This window comes from Nanorana parkeri, unplaced genomic scaffold (assembly GCF_000935625.1).
Source record: "Nanorana parkeri isolate BGI_ZX_2015 unplaced genomic scaffold, ASM93562v1 scaffold16, whole genome shotgun sequence".
In the NCBI taxonomy this organism is placed as follows: Eukaryota; Metazoa; Chordata; class Amphibia; order Anura; family Dicroglossidae; genus Nanorana; species Nanorana parkeri.
Genome location: NW_017306284.1, coordinates 207,037 through 230,857, shown reverse-complemented (window position 1 = coordinate 230,857; position 23,821 = coordinate 207,037). Strand labels below are relative to the sequence as shown.

At 40.9% G+C, this 23,821-nt stretch overlaps 1 protein-coding gene across 2 annotated transcripts in view; it reads left to right on the top strand.

Moving 5' to 3' along the window:
- STK3 (serine/threonine kinase 3) overlaps nt 1-23,821 on the top strand; it is a 184,071-nt gene that overhangs the window by 116,395 nt on the left and 43,855 nt on the right. For both annotated transcript variants that reach the window (XM_018559100.1, XM_018559091.1), the window contains one exon: nt 11,590-11,765. In XM_018559100.1, coding sequence (XP_018414602.1) covers nt 11,590-11,765 — 176 coding nt within the window. The remainder of the gene's footprint in view (nt 1-11,589; nt 11,766-23,821) is intronic.

Genomic DNA, 23,821 nt, shown 5'->3' with positions numbered 1-23,821 from the left:
ATCTGCAATGGATGAAAGAAGCGGAAACTACTAAAATCCCTTGTTGCTTTACTCACCAGTCGCTGATATCCGGTTATTGTTATATCCAGTTCGTTATTGAAACTAAGAACTCAAGGTTGTTACATCAACTGTCATTTATTAATGTGTGCAAGAGTCCAGATACATGCCTTGGATGTCCAGTTCTGTCCCCATGTGCATCTCTTTGGGTTAATGATATCATCCTGTTATTCCGTATGGCTCTGTGAGTCCTCTCGCAGCACATGGGGAGGGAATGTGTTGTACTCGCTGTCTGGCTATCTAATTTTCCATCGCATATCTGAACTCTGCTTCTGGTACCATTTCTCGCAGTGGTGTTTGTTTACAAAATAGAGTTCCTCAGAGGTACAGCACAGGCAACTTGTGGTGTATTTCTTCTTTATTAGTATCAAAGTCAAACTTATTCTGTCCCTGGCTGAGATTTTCTATAGCCATAAGCATACCTACAATCAAGGATCTCTGCATAGGTTTAGCTTTTTATTAAGGAACATATATCCTCTTTTGTGTTTACATAGCAGTAGTATTTCTTCCCATATTTTTGTTTACTGGGGAATTAATTATAGTGAATATAGACCTTAAAATATTAGACCCTACGATTTGGAACTGCTGCAATCCTAATGGAGCTGTTACCTACTTTCCTTGAAAGTGAAGTCCAAAACCTGATACCCTTAAAGCAAACTTTTGCTTTGTCTATGAAAGGCAAACCAACAGGTTTAGCTTTAATTTCTCCCGCAGTAGCTTATACTCCACTTATTTTCACTCTACCATTAGATGCCAATAAAGAAAATAACAGTTATTTCAATTTGACAGCATTGTGGGGGCGTTCACCAAGCATCAATGCTGTCATATGAGGAGAATCCATAGCCCTGTTTAAGCTATTTACAGAGGATGGTTATTCCTGCCCCCGGCAGCTGAATGGAACAGCAAATAAAAAAATATACTGCTGGGGAGGAAAGGAGGGGCCTGGATGGACAAGGCGCAGGTTCATTTTAAAGATTCATTCCAGGAAACATTGTAAAACCAAGCAGCTGTGCTAAACTTGAGTCCCCCAAACCTACCCTAATCTAAGCTACCTACCCTAATGTAAGCTCTACCCTAAGCTGCCACAGGAGGCCGGGCCGGTGGTGCAGGGGGGGGAGTCGGCTGACAGAGGAGATCAAGCTCTCTTTCCCCCACCGCTCTCTTAGCCGCTCAGTTTTTGTAAATAATGGAGGACATAATGTGTTTACTGTGTCCCCAATTATGAATGAATGGGAGAGATCTACATCACTTCCTGTTCATTCATGATTGTGGACATGGTAAACATACTATCTCCACGAGTTATGAATGAAAAGGAACACTCAGTATAGAGGCTGCAGAAATAGAGATTGAGGACTCTGTGTTCTCAATCTCTTTTTCTATTTTAAAAGGGAAATATCAGGGGTCTGTTTTAGACCCCAGATATTTCAGCAAAGCCCCAACAGTAAAGTAAAAAAAAAATGAATACAAAAATAAAAACAAATTTTTTTTTAAAAAAGGTTAGAAAAAAAAGTTTCGGCTTGACTTTTTTATTTTTGGTTTTGTTTTGGTTTTAAAAATGTCTTTTCGGATATGCGTTATGCGTTACATTTCGAATATGCATTACTCTAGGGAGTAATGCATATTCAGGAAGCAACATGTTAAAGGATCTGCAGCATCTGACATTGCCAGACAATTGCAGTATGATGGAGAGCAATTCCAAGCGGAGTACTGATGTTTATTGGGAGTATTGAAAAAATATGGAAGCTGCATTGCTGACCTTTGTTTCTAAAAATGCTAGTTGCTTGGAACTAATGCTGATCCAGTTTCTTCAGTTCTTGGGGCGCTATTGCTGATTGGAGTTCAGCTTTAACCAAGCATCGTCTCTTCAAGAACAGTCATGCTAGCAGAAGGCTTAAACCAAACTGCGGCCCCCCAGCTGTGGTGGAACTACGAATCCCATGAGGCTTTGCAAGATTCTCACAGCCACAGACATGACTCCCGGAGAGAGATGCTTCATGGGATTTGTAGTTTCACCACAGCTGGAGGGCCGGAGTTTGGACATCCCTGGCTTAAACAGTCTTGGGGCTAAACATGACGCATGTCATTCCAATGTGTGAGCAGTTTAACCCTTTGTTGGCAGGCAACTCACCTGAAGCATATTGATTTCACTATTGTTTGTAAACAAGTTAATTTCATACAAGTGGTTGAATCGCTTAGTAGCGTGAGATTAAAGAAGTCGCCCATGTAGTTAGCCCTTAACAGAGATGTTAAAGATAAGTTCATGTTGACTCACCATCTGTTATAAATAAACACTGCACACCAGTTCTGCAGCAGCACTTCAGCATTTACACTGATGAAAACTCAGCACTTCTTCCCTCTTGCCGCCCACATACAGCGAATCCTGCTGTTTGAGCCTTTCCCGTCAGCACATCCTCTAGGCAAAACCATGACATGCTTCTGCACTGACAGTGACGGCTGAACGCTAATTGACTGTTCTGCGCTGTATATAAACGGCACTTGCCTGCAGCAATATGTATTGGCCTCCAATATCTCCTTACTCATCATTCTTAATGGTCATTTGTGACAGATGAGCCCCGAGTATCGAATTTGCGCCATTTTCATCTAACTCTACCTTCTTGCTGTTATTTTATATTGTGCTGCACTGCCTTGCCTGCCTTGATTTTGTATAGCATTTCATTTAAAAGGCTGATATTTAATTCATTATCCTTTAGCTGCTTTTCCCCCTCTAGCTCTCGTGTGGAAGTAAATAATTAATGCGATTGTATTAATATTAATTGTTTTCAGATACACTCGGGGTCTCTGCTCTTAAAGCTTTAAATTCATTGTTTGATCCAGTTATAATAAACTGCTCCGCATCTGTGTTATTTTAATACAATACACTGATCCCACCTCGAACCAATGTGCTAAAAAGATTTTGGACAGGAGAAGTGTGGGCTCGTTCCAACAAGGGATCGTTCAGGAGTCCTGAATCGTGGAAAACAGCGCTAAACGATTTTCTCACATGGGAGGTTTAGGAAAATGAGATTAGCACTTCAGCTCAAGTGTGGAATAAATCAATCCCAATAATCAGCGTTATTTTCTTCAGCTATCACCAGGGCGTACACTTGTGTTGACAGTTTGGCCACAGTGCAAAATCTGCGTACTGAGTCCCTAGCGGTAGATTAAGAGCAATGCTTTTGGCTTGATGGTCAGTATGTAATCCCCCGGCTGCAGCCAACATTGTGATTTCAGTTTTGCATGGCTGCTGGAAAGCTGAATTGCATGATGGCTTATAACATTGCTCGGGGACTGCAGTGGTAAGATTTTCTCACCAGTTGTCCTATTTCTGGCCAGCTACCACAGCTGTTACAAGGTCATAAAAAGGTTATCTCTCCCCTGATTAATTTTCTATAATGGACAATAAACAAATTAATTTAGTAGTCCAGCTGCAAAAATGTGACGCCTTATTTATGGCCTTGGGATAGGTGAGGAGACGCAAGCCACTAAAGGGAATTCTCATCCTTGGAATTTTCAGAAGACTTATTCAAGCCTTCAATGGCCACCCAAAATTCAAATATTAGCTAGGAGATGAAATTGTTTTTAGAACTGGGCTCCAAGATGCTTTTTATTTTTGCCTTTACTGCACAATAAAAAAAAAAATCAAAAATGTTTCAGTAACTTACTCCTGTTCAGAGAAATCACCTTTAGAAGTGGCCATAATATCACCATTTCTCCACTAATACTGCAGCTTTGTCCTAGCCACCATATAAAGGGGTCTATAAGATGCCTGTTATAAGTAAAGCTGGCCGCACACTTGTAGTTTTCCTCAATGCAAAAAGAAAGTAGCACACTTCATGGATGCCACCAAACACTACGTTTATTTCCATCGCAGTCACACTAATTTTCATTACACATAAGAACCCCTCCCTAGAGCTGCTGCCGTCTCTGTGATTAGGCCCGAAAAGGCGCGCATGATTGGGAGAGTTAGTATGATTGGGATGAAAAGACACTAATAAACGCAGCGTTTGGTGGTTTCCATGGAGTGCAGTACTTTCTTTTTGCTTTGAGGCTGGAGCATGAACGAGCTGAATACCTGCACCCTGGAGTCTTTCTCAGCGAGAGGAATCCGATATAGGAATGGTAGTGGTCGATATCTTTGGAGACTGTAATTTTTTTTTTTTCTTGTTTATCCTGCTGGCTGAACGAAGAATAAAAATCCCCAATTCCTCTGTGTTAAACAGCTGATTAGCTACAATTATTGTTCTGCTGCCAATTTCCTGACTGTTCCTTCGACTAATTGATTGAATAATCAACTTTTGTGGAACAGTGGGGGTACTGACAGGGCTCCTTAGGTTTTCATAGGCTCCTTCCTACTGTATGTTCTTCAGACTCACAATAAGATTCTTGTAATTGGCAGAGACCTTCCTATTTATATCACATTTATTGCTGAATGTCAAAGCAAAGGTTGAGTAAACATTTAAAGGGTCAGTCCAACTAAGAGTCATACTTTAGTTTTTGTAGGTGCCAGCCCACTATAGCACTTAATTCTTGAAGGCTCCTGTAGAACAGTTTCCGTGCTTAAAGCTGATCTCCAGGCAAACGGCTCAATACTCACAGGAAATTTTTGTATGGGGGATGTTTTACCTGCCAAAGGATTTGTATTTATGTCTATCTAGTTCTGAAATGAACATAGGTTTGCCATATAGCACAGCCCTTTGTGGCAGGACATTAGGCCTAATGTTTCTCTGCTGCAGTTCAGAAACACTTACAAGTCCCTACTGACAGGACCATTGTCACCAAGACCAAAAGTGAACATCCAAAATTGGTTGTTGTCACTGAAAAGAAATAGAGGGGGAAATCTTTCAGTTGGGGCAATTGTTCAAGCAACTGACTTTCCCTTGTTTTGTAGAGTGGCATGTTAATGGCCGATAGCTATTTGTTTTTTTAGTTCTAAAAGTGCAGCCAACTGTTTAATAAGCCATCTGTTGAATGTTCTAGAAATAGTTTCTGTTGAAGAGGATTCCCCTTTTTCAATTTTTAGAGCAAAGAACCCTTTCCATAACTAGGTTAAACACATATTTTTTCCAGAAATAAAGAGTGCTCATGTGTCTTCAGGGGTGTGGAATTCCTATCGCCCGACGCCCGGGACAGGCAGTTTCGGGCGCCGGGCCAGTAGTTTCTTTCTACATTTAGCCCAGCTGCGGGCAAGCAGCACAGCTAAATGTAGTGTGGGAGCCGTTTCGTACAAGTGATTTGCTGTACAGCCGTCCAAAACCACTTGTAACTAGCCTGATTCTCACTCCCCCTCTTCTCTATCTATCTCCGGCGGCCGGCCGTGTACCGCTCCCGGCTGTCTCTCTCTCTGCACCTGGGCTTCCTTTTTTCCGTGGTCTTCGGGGTTCCCCCCTCTTGTGGGAGATCCATGACCATGACAAATTAGGTTAGAGAGCACGGAGCAAGGCATAGAACGGTTCTCGGCTTTGCTTTGTGTGAATAGTGACACAGGAATGCAGCCTTCCTGTCACAGGAGAACGAGCACAGTGCACAGGGTTTTGCTAAGTCAAGTGAATAAAAAAAAAAGTAAAAAATAAAATATATAACATTTAAAAATGTAACTACATAAAAATGGGAAAAATACAAAGGCGATAAAGTAAAAAATAATAAAAATAAATGATAAAAATAAAAAATATTACAAAGCAAAAATAAAACAAGTAAAATAAAATCTAAAAAATTGAAACGAACCCCTATCATCTGCATGCAAATAAATGCGTGCATGGGGCAGTGTGTGTGTGTGTGCGTGCGGAGTGGGCGATCCGTTACCGCATGGCAATCATGCACAAAGCCATGTGGATGGCCGGGCGGTCACAGAACCGCACACCAGCGCCGATAGTGCTGGCAGTGCCATTATTGTCTAATGGCACCCCAGTAGCGCCAGACAGATTGCGCAGTTTCCCGCCGCAATAACGCCTGTGCATTCGCACATAATCGCAGTTGAGAACGCAACACGGTGTCTGTCTCGAAAAAAGGTCACCCAAGTCTGCACCCATCCCAAAGGGTAAATTCAATTTCCCAAGTAATTTGGGAAAATGGAATTACCTGCACAAATCTGGTCCCCTCTCCCCCTGCTATACTTACCTTTCAGGGAACGGTCCTTCCCATCCGCCAGTATGGGTGTGCTATCTGTACCTGTGCCATGTTTTCTGAATTTGGCTCGCAAAATTCAAGCACTCGTTGGTCAGCGCAGTAACCTGACGGCACTGACCAATGAGAAGCTCTTCTTGGCACTGCTAAATACGGTTTTGGTTAATTTTTTATGCATCAGGACAAGTAGATTTCCATGAGGGACAAGTAGATCAGGCTCCCGCTTTAGTCCCTGGACAAATAGTTTTTTTTTTTGAATTTTTAAATTTCCATACCCCTGGTCTTTGTGGTCACCTTTATAGTCCTCCATCATGTTTAAAGAGAAAGCAAGAAAGGTCTGAACAGTAGGAACCCGGAGATAGGCTGCAACACAACTGAGCATGGAGAGATGATGGAAACAAGAATGGACACTAGGCTCAACCGGTGACTCCAACTACCACTTTGGGGTAGACTGAACCTGTAACAAAACATATTTTTTTCCAGAAATAAGGAGTGCTCATGCGTCTTTGTCGTCGCCGTATAGTCCCTCATCATGTTTGAAGAGAAAGCAGGAGAGGTGTGAAAACTATGAACCCCAAGATGGGCTATGATGCAACTGAGCACAGAGAAAGATGATAAAAACAAGAATGGATACTGGGCTCAACCTTTGACTCCAACTATCACTTTAGGGTAGGCTGAACATATAACAACTCCATAATATGAATTTAGATTCTAAAAGCAGCTTGTTTTCGCACTCTTGGTAAAATAACAGTTATATCTTTATGTAGTCAAGATCGTGTATGATGGAAAACAGGCATGTGTTATGCATTCTGAGGACAAGTTATTTATAACTCCAATTATGAACCGTTACTATTCTCTGTATTTTCCTAGTTGTGTATCAGAAAGCTTTCTCCACTAGATAATTCTTTTCTTTTTCTTTTTTTGCAAATGCTCTTCTTTGCCTTAGCATGCCATGTACTTTCTCTGGGGAATCCAGAAGATGAGAGGCGTTGACATTCTGCTGAAAAGGTTTTCCAGGGGCAGCTGTTACTTTTAGCCAAGCATGAGCGAGTTGGAGTAATATTCCCATATTGTGAAATGCTTTATTGGTGATATAGGGCAATCATTTTATCTGGACAGTTATTATCTTAAAGTTCATTTATATAAACTGGTACAATTGATGTGTACTGGGCTGTTACTCTGTCATTTGTTTTGTAGCATCCTTTGGAAAAATGGAAACGGGTGGAAAGTTGTAAATTAAATCTTCATAGTTCTTTGCTTTAGCTTTTATAAATCCTGCTGTGTGTTTCCTCAGTGTTGTGCAGTCTGTTATAATCAGAACAATATATAATTTAAGACCATTTCTAGCATTTATACTTTGTTATAAAATATACTTGGGAGTGGACAAATAAATGTGAACTTCCAAAGTTTACTAGTATGATCTAGGAGCCTGCAGGCAATTCACACAAAGCCAGCCAACATGGGCTGTTGTGGATAACAAGACAAAAGCTGCATTATTCATAGTTAAACACTAAATCTGAAGTAAATACTGTTATATCTAGTATGTTTACAAAGCTGCATTTCTGTCAATGACGTTTTATTAACTGTACCAGATTACCCATAAGATACACTTGTTAAGCTTCTGCAGCACATAAACCTTCTGAATGTCTTCATTTAGGCTTTAAGTCCTTTATATTCATATATCTACTTCCCCTGCTGTGCAAACTACTGTGTTCCCTCTGCAACTGTTTGACAGCCAAAGTCCCAATTATTAAAGGAGTAGTATTGGGAGAGTAAAATGTACTCTTTCTAATACTTAGAGCCGGCGTGTGATACTGCAGGTGTCACATGCTAGCTCTATAGATTGAGAGCTGATCGATCAGCTCATGGTCTCCTCCCTGCAGTCATTGTTCCCCGCAGGGATTCCCCCCTCCTCTCTCTGTTCCTCCAGCGCTCTTTGGAGGGACAGATAGGGAAAGGGGGCGGGCACAGCTGACTCTGGCTCTAGAGAGGTTGAGACAGCTGTCAATCGGGCAGCGGGTAGATACCGACAATATTGTTGGGATCTTTCCCAGCTGCAGCACCGCTCTGCACTGTCACCAAAAAGCCTTTGGGTCACAGGAGTACATCAGTGTACTCCTGTGACCCAAAAGAGGACTAAAGGCAAAAAAAAAAAGGTTTGGCTTTAGTTCTCTTTATTGCGGGAGGTATTTAGAATGGCAGTTTGTTAATTAAATGCTGCAGTGGCTTCTTATATTATACTGTGTCTCATTCACACTGGAGCGGAGTGTATTTAAGGCAGTTTAGTCGCTTTTGTTTTCTTTTTTATGTGTTCGTTTCTGCCCCCCAAAAAAGCTTGAGTACTTTTTCGAGCTACAAGCGACAGAAGTCGCAATGCTCAGGTGTGAATCGGCACCATTGAAAATAATAGGATTCTTCATGCTGTGCGTTGTCGCAGTTCAGGAAACACAGCAAAACGCTTAGGTGTGAATAGGGGCTTACTCTGTGAAATGTTGCACCTGTTAGTGCATATCACAGGCTTGTTCTGCGATCTCATCTTCACAGGAGACGCAGCAAAGCTCTACAATATGGAAGAACGTTTTTATTTTCTGTTTCAGTAAAGGTGGCCATACACTGCAAATTTTATTTGGAAATCGAACACGAATGGTCTTTCGAACGGAAATCGAACAATTAATGATACATCACCATTTTTCCTTTTTGGATATTGTGGTGAAAACATTTTCTTGCCCAGAAGAAAAATTGATGAATCTGTGGAGTTTTCGTTCGTCAAATATCTCTGAAAGGACGCAGCACTTGCACAAAAGTAAATTGTTGCTCGTCAAAAATTGGTTGGTTAATGTTCATAATGAACGATTTCCGAAATCGATATTTGACTTTGCTTGATGGAGAAGTCAAGCTGCAACTAAACGAGGGTAAGCCCTCGTTTACACCTGAACGTTTTGTAGCGCGTTCTACGCTCGACGAACGCTCTACAAAGCGCTCAAACATCTAAATCCCATTGTATTCAATGGGTCTGGTTCACACCTTGGCGTATTTCAGCCCGTCCCTAACGCGCTACAAAACGGCCCACGCCTGAAAAGGTACATGTACTACTTTGGGCCGTTTTTGTTGCGCGTTTCCATTGGGATACAGCCAAGTAGCCCTCGGAAACGCGCGTTTGGCGCGCAATTTTTTTTACCGCGAACCGCGGTTAAAAAACCGCGCGACAACCGCGCATATGCAATACGCCTAGGTGTGAACCAGGGCTTAGTGTCGGACCGAAAATCTCCTAGTGCATGGCCACCATCAGGATCTTTAAATTACCTCCAGTTAACACTAATTAGACCCAGTTTAACATTTTCCTTCCCTTCTGTCCTTGGCTGCTTGTTTTGGCTTTTTTAAAATACTTTGTATGTAAACATTTATATGTATCTATAGATACATACACATCTGTAGATAGATGTATATATATATAGATATACATCTATCTATATATATATCCATATGTTTCACTAGGAAAATAATACTATTGGGATAAGTTGACTTTCTTCATCATCTTGATCTGAATTCTTCAGATTCAAGATGACTTCTCTGCCTTTCTAAGCTGTTCTACATACATAACATGATCTAATCCATAGCACCCCTACCTTTACTGTCTCCAGGTACAACTTTACAACGTCCTACTTCTGTTCGCTCTATGCTCACTGGACAGATATCCTATTTCTGCAGTTTTCCCTACACCTTTTATACAGGGCACGGTCCATTGGTGAATCAACACTGTCTAGATGAAGCAAGCATGATTTCCGTTCGTGAGGCATGCACATGTTAGGGAGAACCATAACATATGTCTGATAAAGGGCTATTGTTGTCTAACATAATCCTTTGGATCACTGAATCTGAAAGGAATGGATCTTTAGCATAAATCAAGGCATGGGATTCAACTCTCCTTTTTCTGGGGAAAAAAGTACATTATTGGAGCTTGGTGCTTTATGAGCTCACTGTGTTCTGAGAGAAAGAAACGTAATGTTTTACATGATTTGGGAATTGCAGGTTCTGGAACATGGAGTAGTGTGACAGCATGCATTTACATGGAAATACGGGACCTCCCTTCTCATAATAAACAGCTAGCACCCCTAGTTCTTCCTTCCAGCTTATGTTATATGTTTACTGTTGTTTGTATACATTTAAACTATATGAACCATGATTTTGTTGTTTTGCATGGAGTCTAGTGCCCTTACATTTGTTTTATATGGCTAGTTAAGCTTTCCTGGATATGGGATTATTATTTATTAACTTGAATGGTGTGTTATGCTTTTCTCATGCTTACTTCTAATAGGATATGTAAATGTTGACAGGCTTATAGAGTAAGGCACAGTGCAACCAGAAATCAATTGGTTATTCATTGTGCAGATCATCCCCTCTGAGTAGTGTCTTATTAAATTAGGCAGACTGTTTCTTTAATTAACTGTTACAGGTACACTTTAGTCAACATTGAAAACAATACATTCAGATAAATACAGGCATCATGACCTTACTGCTTAGTAACCAGACTGTCTTTTGTCTGTAATGTGGTGATCCTGGAACACCCTCTTAGTTGCCTCACACACACAGAAAAGGTCAGTACTAAGTACTAATAAATGACAGTACTAAGCAGTTTTACATGGCATCCAATAAAGGTAAAATATGCTTTGAATGTGTGAAAAGGATCAGTAATGCAGGCAGTAGAGGGAGAGAAGTTACATAGCACAAGCCTGTGGAAGTATTCTCCCTCTGCCCTCTTATTGGTTGTTCACACTAGGTACATTGAGCTGTGTTAATCAGCATGTATCAATGCAGACTCCCCACAAGGGCACAAAGAAATCTATAGTATAGTGTGTGCCCTGTTCACACCATACATGTGTAGTGGTATGTGTTGTGTAAAAATGCAGCATGTCCTTGCTGTGCACTTCACCACATGTCAATGCAGCGCGTTGTAACACATTGCAGTGCAGAGTGTTGTATGTAATGTAATTTTGTGACATTTCGTAATGTTAAAAAAAAAGTAATTTCCTTGACCCTCAGGGTGTGCTTATTTTGCAGGAGATTACATAGTATTTGACACAGGTCCATCAAGTTCAACCTTTGTGTGTATGTGTGTGATTGTGTATGTGTGTACACGAGTCCCTGTGTGTCCTTGTTTTTAAGAGTACCTGTACCCCTGTACCTTACGGTCTCTGAAGAAGGTATCTAATTGATTTTTTAATGATTCAATACTCTCAACTGATACCACTGCCTGTGGCAGCGAAGTTTGCTGCTTGCTAAAGATTGCTCTTTAACTGTATATTTGGATCATTAGTAACATTGTAGTAAGATCAATATTCTTCACATTTTATGTATTTATTGGGGATGTTTGCATTGTAACACTGATATATATTTAATCTTCTTTTAATTAAGGAAATGCAACTTCTCCTCAAGTGCCGCGGCCTTCATTTATGGATTACTTCGATAAACAAGACTCCAAAAATAAGCCTCATGAGAACCACAACCAGAATGTCCATGACCAGTTCCATATATCCAAGAATGTGTTTCCCGACAACTGGAAGGTTCCTCCAGATGGCGACTTTGACTTTGTAAGTATTTGCATTGAGTCTAGCTTATTTTAACCATGTTCTTAGGATATCTTTTCAGGGAGATGCGTTCATTTTAGACCATGTTTGATAGAAAGGCCTTGAATTGTTGTGGTCCTAAGCATTTTAGTGGTTTGCTAGTAGCTCTAATGGGGGGTTTTCTACCATGGATTGTTCAGGAAATAATACCGAATACGTTTCAGTTTTCTAGTAAAACTGTGAAAAATAATTAATTATTCCAACTGTGTATGTATCGGTTTGCCTTTTTATTTATGATTTTCATTTCTTTCATCGTATTTCCTAATATAGGGTGCACCCCTAATCAATTCTTATCCATAGGTGTATTAGCCCATAGCAGCCAGTTATTAGCCCTCTTCTACTGACCTATGTGTATTCTGATTGGTCTGTGTGGGTTACTCCGCTTAAAGCCCAACTCTAGCTAAAATGTTTTCTTTTCTTCTGGATTAAGTAGGAATACATTGACTTCTATTTTTATGAATACTTTATCAGTCAAAGACCTGGAACAACTATACAGATTAGGACCTGGTTGCTGCTGGGTTCCAGTTACGAACCCAGAATACATTAAAGCCACTAGGAGTCAGGCAACTGGTATTTTCAGGAGGTCACCGATGGCAGCCTATTGACAATTTAATATTGGATAGCTTTTTGGGAAACCTTTTCAGAGGGTAAATATTATCTGTTCCCAACTCTATCCAAAACTAAAAATAGAAAATCTTTTGGCTGTAGTTAGGTCTTTAGAATTAGCACTTACTCGCTCCATTTTTGTAACTTGTAGAGTTTGTTTAAGTGGAATGTACTTTTAACAAAACAGCATCCTTTTATAAGTGCTCAGTCATGCATATTATCACCCAAGCCGTCCTCCTGCTCTTCCACATGTAAAGCAGTGAAGACTTGGTGATACTGTCATAAAATCGTGGTCTGAGGGTAGATTCCTAGCATCTGTAAGTGCAGACCATTTTGTTTATGAGAGACAGTGTACATATTAAATTGTCATTTTTTTTTTTTTTTTTTTTAAATGTATGAATATTTCAGACTGCTCCCATACTGTCTGTGAAACATTTATGCGAATTGTACATAACTGAGAGAATTACAAACTTAGATTGACGTTTCCTGATGATAAAAATCTACCATCCTATCTCAAAACTACTTTTAAACAAAAAGTAGCGTTTTCACTAAATATGTCTGAGTTGTTGTAATATTTTCTTCACAGTAAATATTAATATGGCTCATTTTTTACCATTTTTGTTGTCCATATTTCACATTCCTGGCCCCCCTAGCTCAGCCTGAATAATGACAGGAATATGTAGGCTGCCATTGGCACCTCCTGAAAATGCTGGTTGCCTGACTGCTTCTGGGTTTAATCTATTCTAAGGTAGTGAGTGGAACATGCATGCTGCCAGCCGAGTCGGGGCCTAATCTATTCCGTTCCAGGTCAATGATTCATGAAGTAGTCAAACCTTAAATGTAGGAGTTAAGATGTTCCTTCCAACACTACTCGGCAAAAGCCTGATCTAGTCCAACTGTGTTTTGACATTGGAAGTGTTTCTTAGACCTCCACATGTAAATATGGAGAACATATGAATAGAGGCAGGCAAGAAGGAATTCCTATACTGATTGCCATCTTTACAATCATTTTACTGTTAGCAAATATTTTCATGGCCTTCTGCTTTTAAAAAGACACTGTCACCTTACCTTGTTCATTCAAAGTGACCAATGTCTGCACATAGCCACCCCCCAGGCATGTATACTTACTCAACCAGCTCCCTCCCCGCTGCTGCATTCCTGCCTAAACTTTAGTGTTGACTGTTGCCAGAGCTCATACAGTACTATGTGCCATGCTGTGATTTTCTTACTACAGAGGCGAGGCCACCAGAGGATGTTAGGCTGTGGGAATGTTCGGGGCGTTTTCATTTTGTTATTTGTCTCTGTTATGATAAAGTTATGTTTATAAATATATCAAATAAAATCCTGAAGGTCCCCCCTTACATCAGGGTCTTTAGGGCTTTGGGGACTCATGTAAGGGCGTACTTTGGGCATAGACCCCCCTCAGCTACTGACACCCATATTTTAGATAACTTTACCATAGAATCAAACTCAAATCCTAAATTAACAAGTCCCCATTGTCCACCTGTACATCAGAGTCCCCTCTTACATTAGACTCTGATGCAAGGTGACTATGATGACACTGGTGACTTTTTGATTAAAGATTTGCGTTGATTATATTAATCTAATCTTTGTCAGATTTTGGAAAGGGGTGCAATTTAATCTCTTGCCATTGGTGCTGTTTTCTGTAGATGCGCTTCTGCATCAATGCACTTTCCACGTGATAGTGTTCAGGCCATGTGATTGGCTACTCAAGGTTGAGCACTGTGGTATAGGTAAGGTCATGTGGCTCCCTCATATCTGGAAGCCCTTCACCTTTAATGAGGGTTCCTGCATTGTGGGGAGATATCAGGGAAGTGAGGCTGGATAAGTATACATGCCTGCGGAAGGGAACAATGTGCAGGAACTGTCATTGCCCTTAATAGGCAAAGTGACAGTCTCTCCTTTAAAGGGGGTGTCTGCGTTTTGTTTAAAGGAGAACTATGAGGTGAGTGCTTTTCACTCACCTCATAGTTCTAGCCGACCTGTGACAATGAAACTGTTACAGGTCGGCTCAGTAGATCGGGAAGTATGTGAACACATACCGGCGTTCGCTCACTTCTCGATCCTGTCACGGCGGAGAGCCGTGACAGGGGAGTGGCTGGATTCCCCCCTCCCCGCTCCGACCCTCCAGCGCTGACTGGCGGAACGTACGGGAGAGGGGCACAGCTGGCTCTGCCTCTAGATAGACAGAGCCAGCTATCACGCAGCTGGGCGGATCCAGACATAATTGTCGGGATCCGTTTAAGCTGCGGCGTCTCGGTAAACCGTGAGCTGTAGCTCGCTGTATACTGAGCTTTGGGTGACGGGAGGACGCTAGTTTGTGTCCTCCCGTTACCCTTTGGAGAACTATGGGGAAAAGCCCTAACCACATAGTTCTCCTTTAATGTGGGCAATCTCTTGTTGCTTTTCTGCTGAGTTGTTATTGCAGGTTTGTAGGGATCTGGTTTTATTTTATATGTATTTTTTCTTTACATTGTACATAAAAATGCTTTTTTAGTTCCATAATTTAAAGCTATCAACGTCACAATCTGACACTACCAAAGATTCTGCTGCACCTGAGGGATTTCCATCCCTGGAATGATTGAATCAATTAGTTTTTATCTGCAGCAGAGAAAAAAAAAATTACACTCTACATAATATCAGCCTGCTCAGCACAAGCCGAGTACCATGTGGAATGAAAATCTGTTTATTGCTGCAACACCAGTGTAATGATTTCTGTCACTTTGATGGAACTATTTCCAAGTGGCCATGGTTTCCAGATTGTTTGGCATTAGACATAGATGTGCACATCCTTAGGATTTCTTTTTTTTTTCAGTATGCTTCCTGTTTTAAGTACACAAATTCGAGGTCCTCTAAAGATTTTGGAATAGTAACAAAACTTGAAAGAACCATCTGTTAAGCGAGACAGAACATTTCAGTGTTTTAATGAGCAGAGGAAATAAATTAGAAACATGGCTAACTGGGAAACACAGGAGTTGTGACCTTAAGCTAAGGTTGCCACACAGGGCTGCAGTCTTCCCATGGAATGTGGAACATAGGGGCTACTGGTTACAAAGCATGTGGAGATCTTCTTGCCGTATGTGATTAATAAAGAATCGCCAAACATTGGCCCGTTACAGCTAAAACTCTTCTTCTTGCAGTTTTAGTTTATTCAACTTTAATTGCTTACCATCACTTTTTCCACTCTGCAAAGTTTTTTTGTAGCTTTGTTCAGACCACTGCTAATATAAATATTTATTAGCAGACCTAGCACCCATGTGGCATGTGTTTATTTCCCAGTCTGATTACTTATGTTACATGCCTGCAGCACGTCTTGTGAGTTTGTTGTATTCCCTGTGGAAGGATGGCTGCCTTTGGGCAAGAAGGTTTAAAATTAATTGGCTCTAGCTTCTGTAGTAGTAGCTTCATATTTAAAATGACCATACACTGGTAGATGGCTCTCCAAGAGTGACCAGTCAAGGTGCATGGCCAGAGTTTGACGGTGGTGTGGGAGCCCTGAAGAAAATATTTGAAACTGTGGAAAAAGTGAACAACTGTTTCTCAGTTTCAGGGTTGAACATGCACCTATGAATACTTGTTTGTGTTCATTACAGCTTGACTCATAACTGTTCTGGATGTTGTCACATTTAGATATGAGGCAATGCATGTGTGTGGAGTAGGGCTGCAGCTAATTATTATTTTCATAATCGATTCGTTACCCAATTATTTTTTCAACTAATTGATTGGTTGTATTAAAAAATTTCCCTCTCCCCCAACCAACGAATCGATGATGAGAATAGTTGCCAACTATTCTCATCATCGATTAATATCAATTTAGTCGATTAGTTGTTGCAGCTCTAGTGTGCAGCCTATAAGAATGTTGTAGGAAGTATTGTAGGGGGTGACCATCCATGTTGCTGTAGTAGTAGTAGAAGGTAGTAATCCTGTCACTAACATGTGCAGTTTGAACTAGCGTTTGATGAAAACACCCATAAGCAGAGTTTAATCTTTGTCAAAATGATCAGAAGATCCATGTAGACAGCTGAAGTTGTTTGCAAAGCTCGAGTTTTCCTGTAAAAGCTGAGATTGACTCCACCCCTCCTATGTCCCTGCTGGTCCTTTAATAGGATTTACTGGCCAGCATTAGCAATGCAGGGGTCAAAAAGGCAGGCAGAGGACTAGTCACCAGTATTGCCTGTGACCTCCTTGCAGTTGATCTTTTCTTAATGTACCATGCCTTATACTGCACTGCATGTAGGTTGCCATTTTGCTGGAGGCTGGGCTTTATATACTCATATCAGAGCCTCCAGCAAGGGAAATGTTAAACAACACTGTAGTGGTATCACCAAATCTCCTGAGACTAGCAGTCAGAGGCTGCAGTGCCTTAGACCTCACAGTTATGGGGCTGTAGGCATAGAATCGTCTACTGCTTGTCAGCAGTAGATATAGGCAAAAAGTTAAAAAAAAAAAAAAAAAAAAACCTGCCTAAACAGCGTTTTAGACTGACCGTATTATGGCTGCACGCTCCCTCTGTGAGAGTCTGGAACTGTTCGTGCGACCGCAAAGGATACGGAGGATCGCTTCGGGACTGGGATAAAAAAAAAGGTCCTGGGCTGTTTTTACCCTAATGCAGAGAATGCATTAAGGTAAAAAACGCCCAGACCTTAATACTACTTTAAGTTATAAAAGAGATCCACAGTCCCTCCAGCGCTGGTGCTAGTCTTTGATCCAGCGCAGACTCCTCATGTCCCATGGAGTCTGTCCGGCATGCACGCTCCCAGCTGCCCCTCTGCGTCCATTGAGCTTCAGTATCGCACTCCTCTCCCATCCGGCGATCTGTACTGCGCAGGTGCCCGCCCACACTTCCTCCTTCACAGTGTTTGGGAACCGAGACTTCTGCAGCTGGGAGCGAGCAGCGCTGACACAGGTAAATTTTTCTGTATTTGCCAACTTTTTAATTTTTTTTTATTTTGGGGCATATATCTACTGCTTACTAGTAGTAGATATATTCCAATACAAAAGACTTTCATGCTACTTTAAGCATAGCCGCAAGTCTCTGTGGCTTTTTAAGGTTTGTTCAATTTTCTTTCCTGCAATGAAGGAAATTAAACTGAACCTATGGTCAAAGTTTAACATAGAGGTATTCTAATAATCTTCTTGAAATTTATAAGCAGAGACTAACCTGCAGGGCTGAAATGACTGGCTGTCATGGAAAAATGCTGTGCTAGGCTTCCTCCAGTGGTGTCATGGGGGTCACAAACCTGCACCCTTAGGCCCCTTTCACACGTGTGCCGCCCATTCCGATCAGCAGGGGATCCATGCATGGATGATTGGAGCAGTAAGAAAAAGGATGTCTCTCTTGTTCAGCGTTTTCTTCCATCTTGCAAATATCCTTCTTAGAGGGGACTTCATTTGAAAATTTCTCCTGAAGTTCTCTTTACTTGGTCAGCTGCTCAACCTACTGTTTAGATAATGAGGGAGCAGTGGACTTTGGAGGTCATCCCTGTCCCTAATGTAAACAAGTTCCCGTTGTTAGGTTGGTAGCACTCTTTAATAAAAAAACATCTTTTTATTATGTGGAGAGGAGTAAAAGTTGAGCTTTGCAGGTGTAAAGCCTCTGCGCCACAGAAAGGTGTTAGATTGTCTGCTATAGCGTTCTTATAAACAGAATAAAGGGACAAATGAAGTGACCTGGAACGTGGCGAAGCCTGAAACAAAGAGAAACTCAAAGGAACATTTTGTTTTGATTCCTGAAAACTGTCTTAAATTAAACATTACGACTCTACTTGTACCAAATGTATGTCACAGTAATTATGTCATTTTAAGGAAATGTGGAGAATATGCAACAGCTGCTAGAAAACATCAACAGATCCAAACCTCCCAGTAATAAATAGCCCGGAAGCCTGCTGCTTAGCGGAATATTCCATTGTCTGGTTTGGCCAGGACTGACGGCACTGTGCAGTCAGCTGACAGGCTCTGCTCATACGGTTATTAGAACTTGCTGGCATCCACTTAAAGTCATAATTTATATCTACAGAGAGAATTAAATCCATGTCAGTAGGGACTTTTGGCTTTGGTTGTTGAACTGCTGTTTTTTGTAGATTCATATGAACATGGAAGCTTTATTCATTAATGATGGCATACTTTACTGCGCCATGTTTCTTTTACTTTTTGTAGGCGGCTCTTAGAGTTTGCCGTTTTATAGCTGGCTGTTTGAACTTTACACAAGCATTGTCAACAAAAATAGTCTGCATCTGAGTTTAAAAGCTTGTAGTTCTCCAGTGTGCCCTGCAGTGCTTAAATAGAATTATTTACTTTGCAGGAAATTGCATGTTTTTCCTTTTTTATGACTACGTTTCAACTGAATAGAGCTAATGTTTACATCATGTGGTCATCATATACATATGTTTCACCTTTACTGATCAATCCAATCATGGAACACCTGGGACACATCATACAATCATTTCTTAAGTGAAAGTACCGCTTAAAGGAAAACGCGGTTGTGAGAAATATAGAGTCTGCCATTGCTGCTTCTTGCTTTAAAGAGGAACGTTACCCATATCTTCAAAATGACAACAAAGACACCTTTTAGGAATGTTTAGTAATGACAATCTACAAACATACATACTTCTAGGTTATTGCCGGCTTTGTATTCTTTGCATACCTTATTTCTCTTTTCTTCTCCAGTCTTCTGACAGTGGGCATTTTTTAACTAAGGGCAGGTTACTAGATCTCTCTTTACTTCCTGGAACTCTGGCACATGTGACCATGTGATCTTAGGAGAGGTAAATGCTTTTCCCTGAGATCTCATGCAGCGTTTGGGCACGATTACCTCATTTGTGCCAAAGTGGACCAGGAAGTGGGAAAGAAGGAATTTTAAGTAAAATTAAAAATGTTTGTTTTAGCTAATGAATTTAAGATGATTTCATAGCATGCAAAGCTGAATGTTGTGATTTTTAGTCAAAGGGGGTAAAGGTCCACTTTAATGCTGTTCCAGAGGCTACAGTACTTTTGGTCACTGACCTGCAATATGTATTCCATCGGAATCGTAGAAGGCCTGCAGGCATGCTGGTGTTCTATGACCTGACAATATATGGCTGGATCAGGTGAACATTCTCTAATGTTTGTAGGTAGATGACTGATGTTGAAACATCTGCAAATATGTATGTGTACCCTTGTTGTATTAGTACATCCATCTTAGCTATTGTTGACATCTGCTTGTCTTTGCATCACAATGCGACTGCGAGTCACCCTGATCTTCTGAGTTGGTCAGTAGAAACTCCCCAACTTGACCGATAGAAACAGTCTGTGAAGTTTGTCCTTCTTCCCACAGAAAAAGGGAACAATTATTTCCCATTCTTAATCAGCTTTTCCAACATTTTTGAAAAGTTATTTTTGATAACTGTTCCAGTGCTAGGAAGAATTTATATTTTCTAGCTCATAACCCCATACACAGCCCAATCCCTGTCCAGATCATAGTGATGATTTCATTTTTTGCATCGCTTGCAACTATGAAGCTTTCTGTGGACGCCCTTATTTTTGATTGTGTCTGTGTACAACTTATGGTAGACGATCTTGAAGAAATATTGGATAAATCTGCTGTATAGATGCCAAGCAGCACATGCTGTTTGCATAACTACAGACCTTTTGTCAGTCGTAGAACAAGTACAGCTAGCATGAAAGCCAGCAGTGCTACACACACTTTTATGTTCAGTATTAGACAGGATCACTGTGATTTGTGGTTCCTCAACAGATGGAGGCCAGCGGGTCATCTAGGCTTGTTTTGCATTAAGCCAGTCAGCAGAAACCTGCAGAGAGATTGTGGTTTTAAATGTTTTAGTGCATTCTGCATTTCATTTTTTAAGATTGTAAACTAGATGGTAAAACAGTCTGCAGAGCATTTTCACACTGGTTTTCTTTGAAGTCATTAAACTTTCTATAAGGAGTCATGTTGGGCAAAAATGACCCTTCATCTATCCACACCATGCCACAGTTTGACCATTTCTGAGAAACAACGCCTACAGTACTTATAGCAAGTCCTGCTGTTTCAGGACCAAGTGTGACAAGCCCAGTAAAATGGGGAATATCTGGGAGGTATACTTGAAAAAATATGTGTCCTAACATGACTTGTGCTATTAAACAGCTTCTCTTTTATCCATATATAGCATTACATTTTAATGTGGTCTCTTTGTGTTTTTGTTTCTTTATTGTGAGTGTTTTTTTCCTTTTTAATAGTTCATCTGTTAATTTCCTAACCACTGTCTGAATTAAATCTTCTGGCCGTCATCTCATGCGGTGGAGTAAATCATTGTTACTATGACTAAATATCTCTACGTCTGTTAGTTGTTCAGCATGTCTCCTCCTAGAGCTATTAAGCAGCTTTAGTGTTGGGTTCGGTTTTTTTCTTTTGTTTCCTACAACTGTGCTTTCTTCTGCGAGCCCTAATTTACTGTATTTGACATATGTGGTTCATGGTCATGCATGCAAATTTTTTTTTCCAGGATTACCTACAAGGTTCTGGTAAGGGGAAAGTCTCTAGCATTGTTCCAGATTTTTAAAGATCTACTCACATGCAGTCCAATCAAACCAAACCCACCATCTGTTCTCAGTTCGGAGGGATCCAAGCTCAGTTCACATCTTGCTTAAACATTTGGGTTGAGGGAATTGTCAGCTTCTGCACCTGTAATATTGCAAGGCCAGTGGTTATCTGTTTTATATGGCAATTAATTATAAAACAAAATGGGATATATATTAATATAGGGCTGGTAATGATTAACATTTTCGTGTTCGATTAATCAAAGTTTTTGTAAATCGATTAATTTCGATTATACCGCACATACAGATCCAACTACATTGGCCTATACACATACAGCACAGCAATGAAGTAATAAAATGAACTAGGATCACACTAATCCAGCACGTTATTAATCTCACGTGCCCCACTCATTATGGCCGCCGCTTGAGTGGGGCAACTCTGAATAATAACGTGCTGGATTAGTGTGATCCTACTTCATACTTATATATAAGTACATATTCTTCTACCATCATCATGTCTTTGTTTTGACGTATCGGCTACTCCAGAAATCTTATGGATAAGTGCACATTTTGTGGCCTCTCTCATCTCTTTTAGCATTGTTGTAATAGATCACACATTAAACCCAGCTCCTCTAAGGCTAGGTTCACAGCTGCACTTCGCTGCACGACACCCGGGACAGGCAAATCGTGTGGTAGTGCACACAGCGATTGCCACGTGGCCCCATTGGGGTGACATCCGCGTGGAATTCGCTAAAAAAAGGTATAAGTACCTTTTTTTTTTTTTTTGTGACCCATGGTGCGCGGCACAACTGGGGTGCCATTAGAAAATAATGGCACCACAGCGCGACGGTTGACACCTTGGCGACTCCCGACTGCGCTACAATCGTGCACAAAACCGCGCGGATTGCTACACGGTCAGGAGTCGTCTATGTGTGAATTTAGCGTAAAGTTTTCACTCTCTAACCTACCTAATACTATGTACGACCTAAAATTTCCCACATTCTGCATTTCTTAACCTACAGATGTACACAGTGGACTTTCAGTGGAATTCAGTGTGGGGCACACAGGTAGGGGCAATACCGAATTTGGCTGAGGCTGTGTTGCATCTGTTAAAGAGGAACTCCAGGTATTACAAAGTGCTCATTTTGGTCTAGAGTGCTCAAGTAAAGCCGATATACTCACTTGAAGCTCGGTCCCATCTGGCTGCTAGACCGGTCCGAGTATATGGGTATATCCTATTTATTTGCACCCCCCCAGACCAAAATGAACACTTAACATAAGTTTTATAAAATCTAAAAGTTTTATTTAAAATTAGAAAAGTTGCCAAGAGCAAGGGAACCAGTATGTAAAATGCATAAAAATGTACACAATGCAACCACAAGATGTTAATGGATTTATCAGCATATTTAAATAAAGAGGTTTGATTGGACAGGTTCCTGTAATGCCAGGATACCAGAGAATAGGACCGTGTTGGGGCTTGTCATCAAATGCCCTTGATGAAGCAAATAAACAGCACTCTGTGCATGTGGAGGTCCCCATTTCTCCTAAAGTGAAATTAAAGTAGAAATGTTTTTAAGATATTTTAAATGCTAATTAAGTCACTTACAATGGTTGCTGCTTATTGTTGTTTAAAAGTTTTATTTTCCAGCAGAATCAGTCTGTCCCCTAATGCCCTGTTTTAGGGTGGTTCCTTTCCCTGGCAGGGTCCTATGGAGCCACCCTTCTATGTGTTAGTAAGCGGTGTGTGGGTGTCTCCACAAACACACAAACACGGCAAGGCACTCTCCTGCTCCCTGTCCTTCACTCTTCATTCTTCCTTTTCCCAAGCTAGTAGATGAACAGCTGCAGGAGACTGCTCTCTCGTGATTTTGTACTGGACAGGAAGTTCAGGGAAGCCAAGTTGAGACAGCTGGAGTTGCTTGAAAACATAAAAGTGTTTGGGAAAAATGTAAAGAAATATTTTGCTGGGTAATATATATTTGTTTGATCTGAATTCATTATTGAAAACATGTTTGAGAGTTGAATAATACTTTAAAAGCAGTAGATGCCTTTTTTCAGTATTTAGACATTTGTTTTAACTCAACAACCTCTTACAGATTTGTCAGTAACTAGCAGGTTAACTGCTGTTAATGTACCCCGCCGCACCTGGTATTGCACCCCTACCATGTCTATTTTGCTCTGCCAGTCAGTTTGGAAGCCTCGAAGTGACAATTTGATGGGCAGGCCTGAGTTAATGAGACCACCCTAGGTGCAGGTAGCCTAATGTATGACAGATTTGGTTGTGCATGGATATGCACAATTCATCCTAATGTCAAAAACATCCTAATTGCTAAATACTTGTTGACCTACAAATACAGAGCAGCCCATACACTAACTAGAGATTGGTGCAGAAACTCTTTCTTAGGAGATAGTCACTGTCTTTATGAAACTTTATAGGCCCAGAAAGGTGAATGCATGTATTCTTGATTTTGTTTGATGAGACTGGGTAACCCTCTACAAACCTCAGGATACAGTCCCATATACCCATCGCACTCAGAACCGCTGTTCCATAACATGGGAGAGTGCAATGGATGTCGACGGGTGGCTCCTGTCAAGACATAGGAAGTACAAAGATAGACACCGGCACTCCGAGGCAGATCAAGTACATCTATTTATTCACGTACATGTTGCATAGTGAAACACTAGGTGCAACGTTTCGGGGTGTGACAGGTTGCACCTAGTATTTGACTGCAACATGTATCGAATAAATAGACGTACTTGATCTGCCTTGGAGTGCCGGTATCTATCTTTGTACCCTGTACATACCTGACACATGCAGAGTATGGAATGGTGATGTCTTTAGAGAGGGTGGAAAGTTGCCTGTCTAGATGTGGTACAGT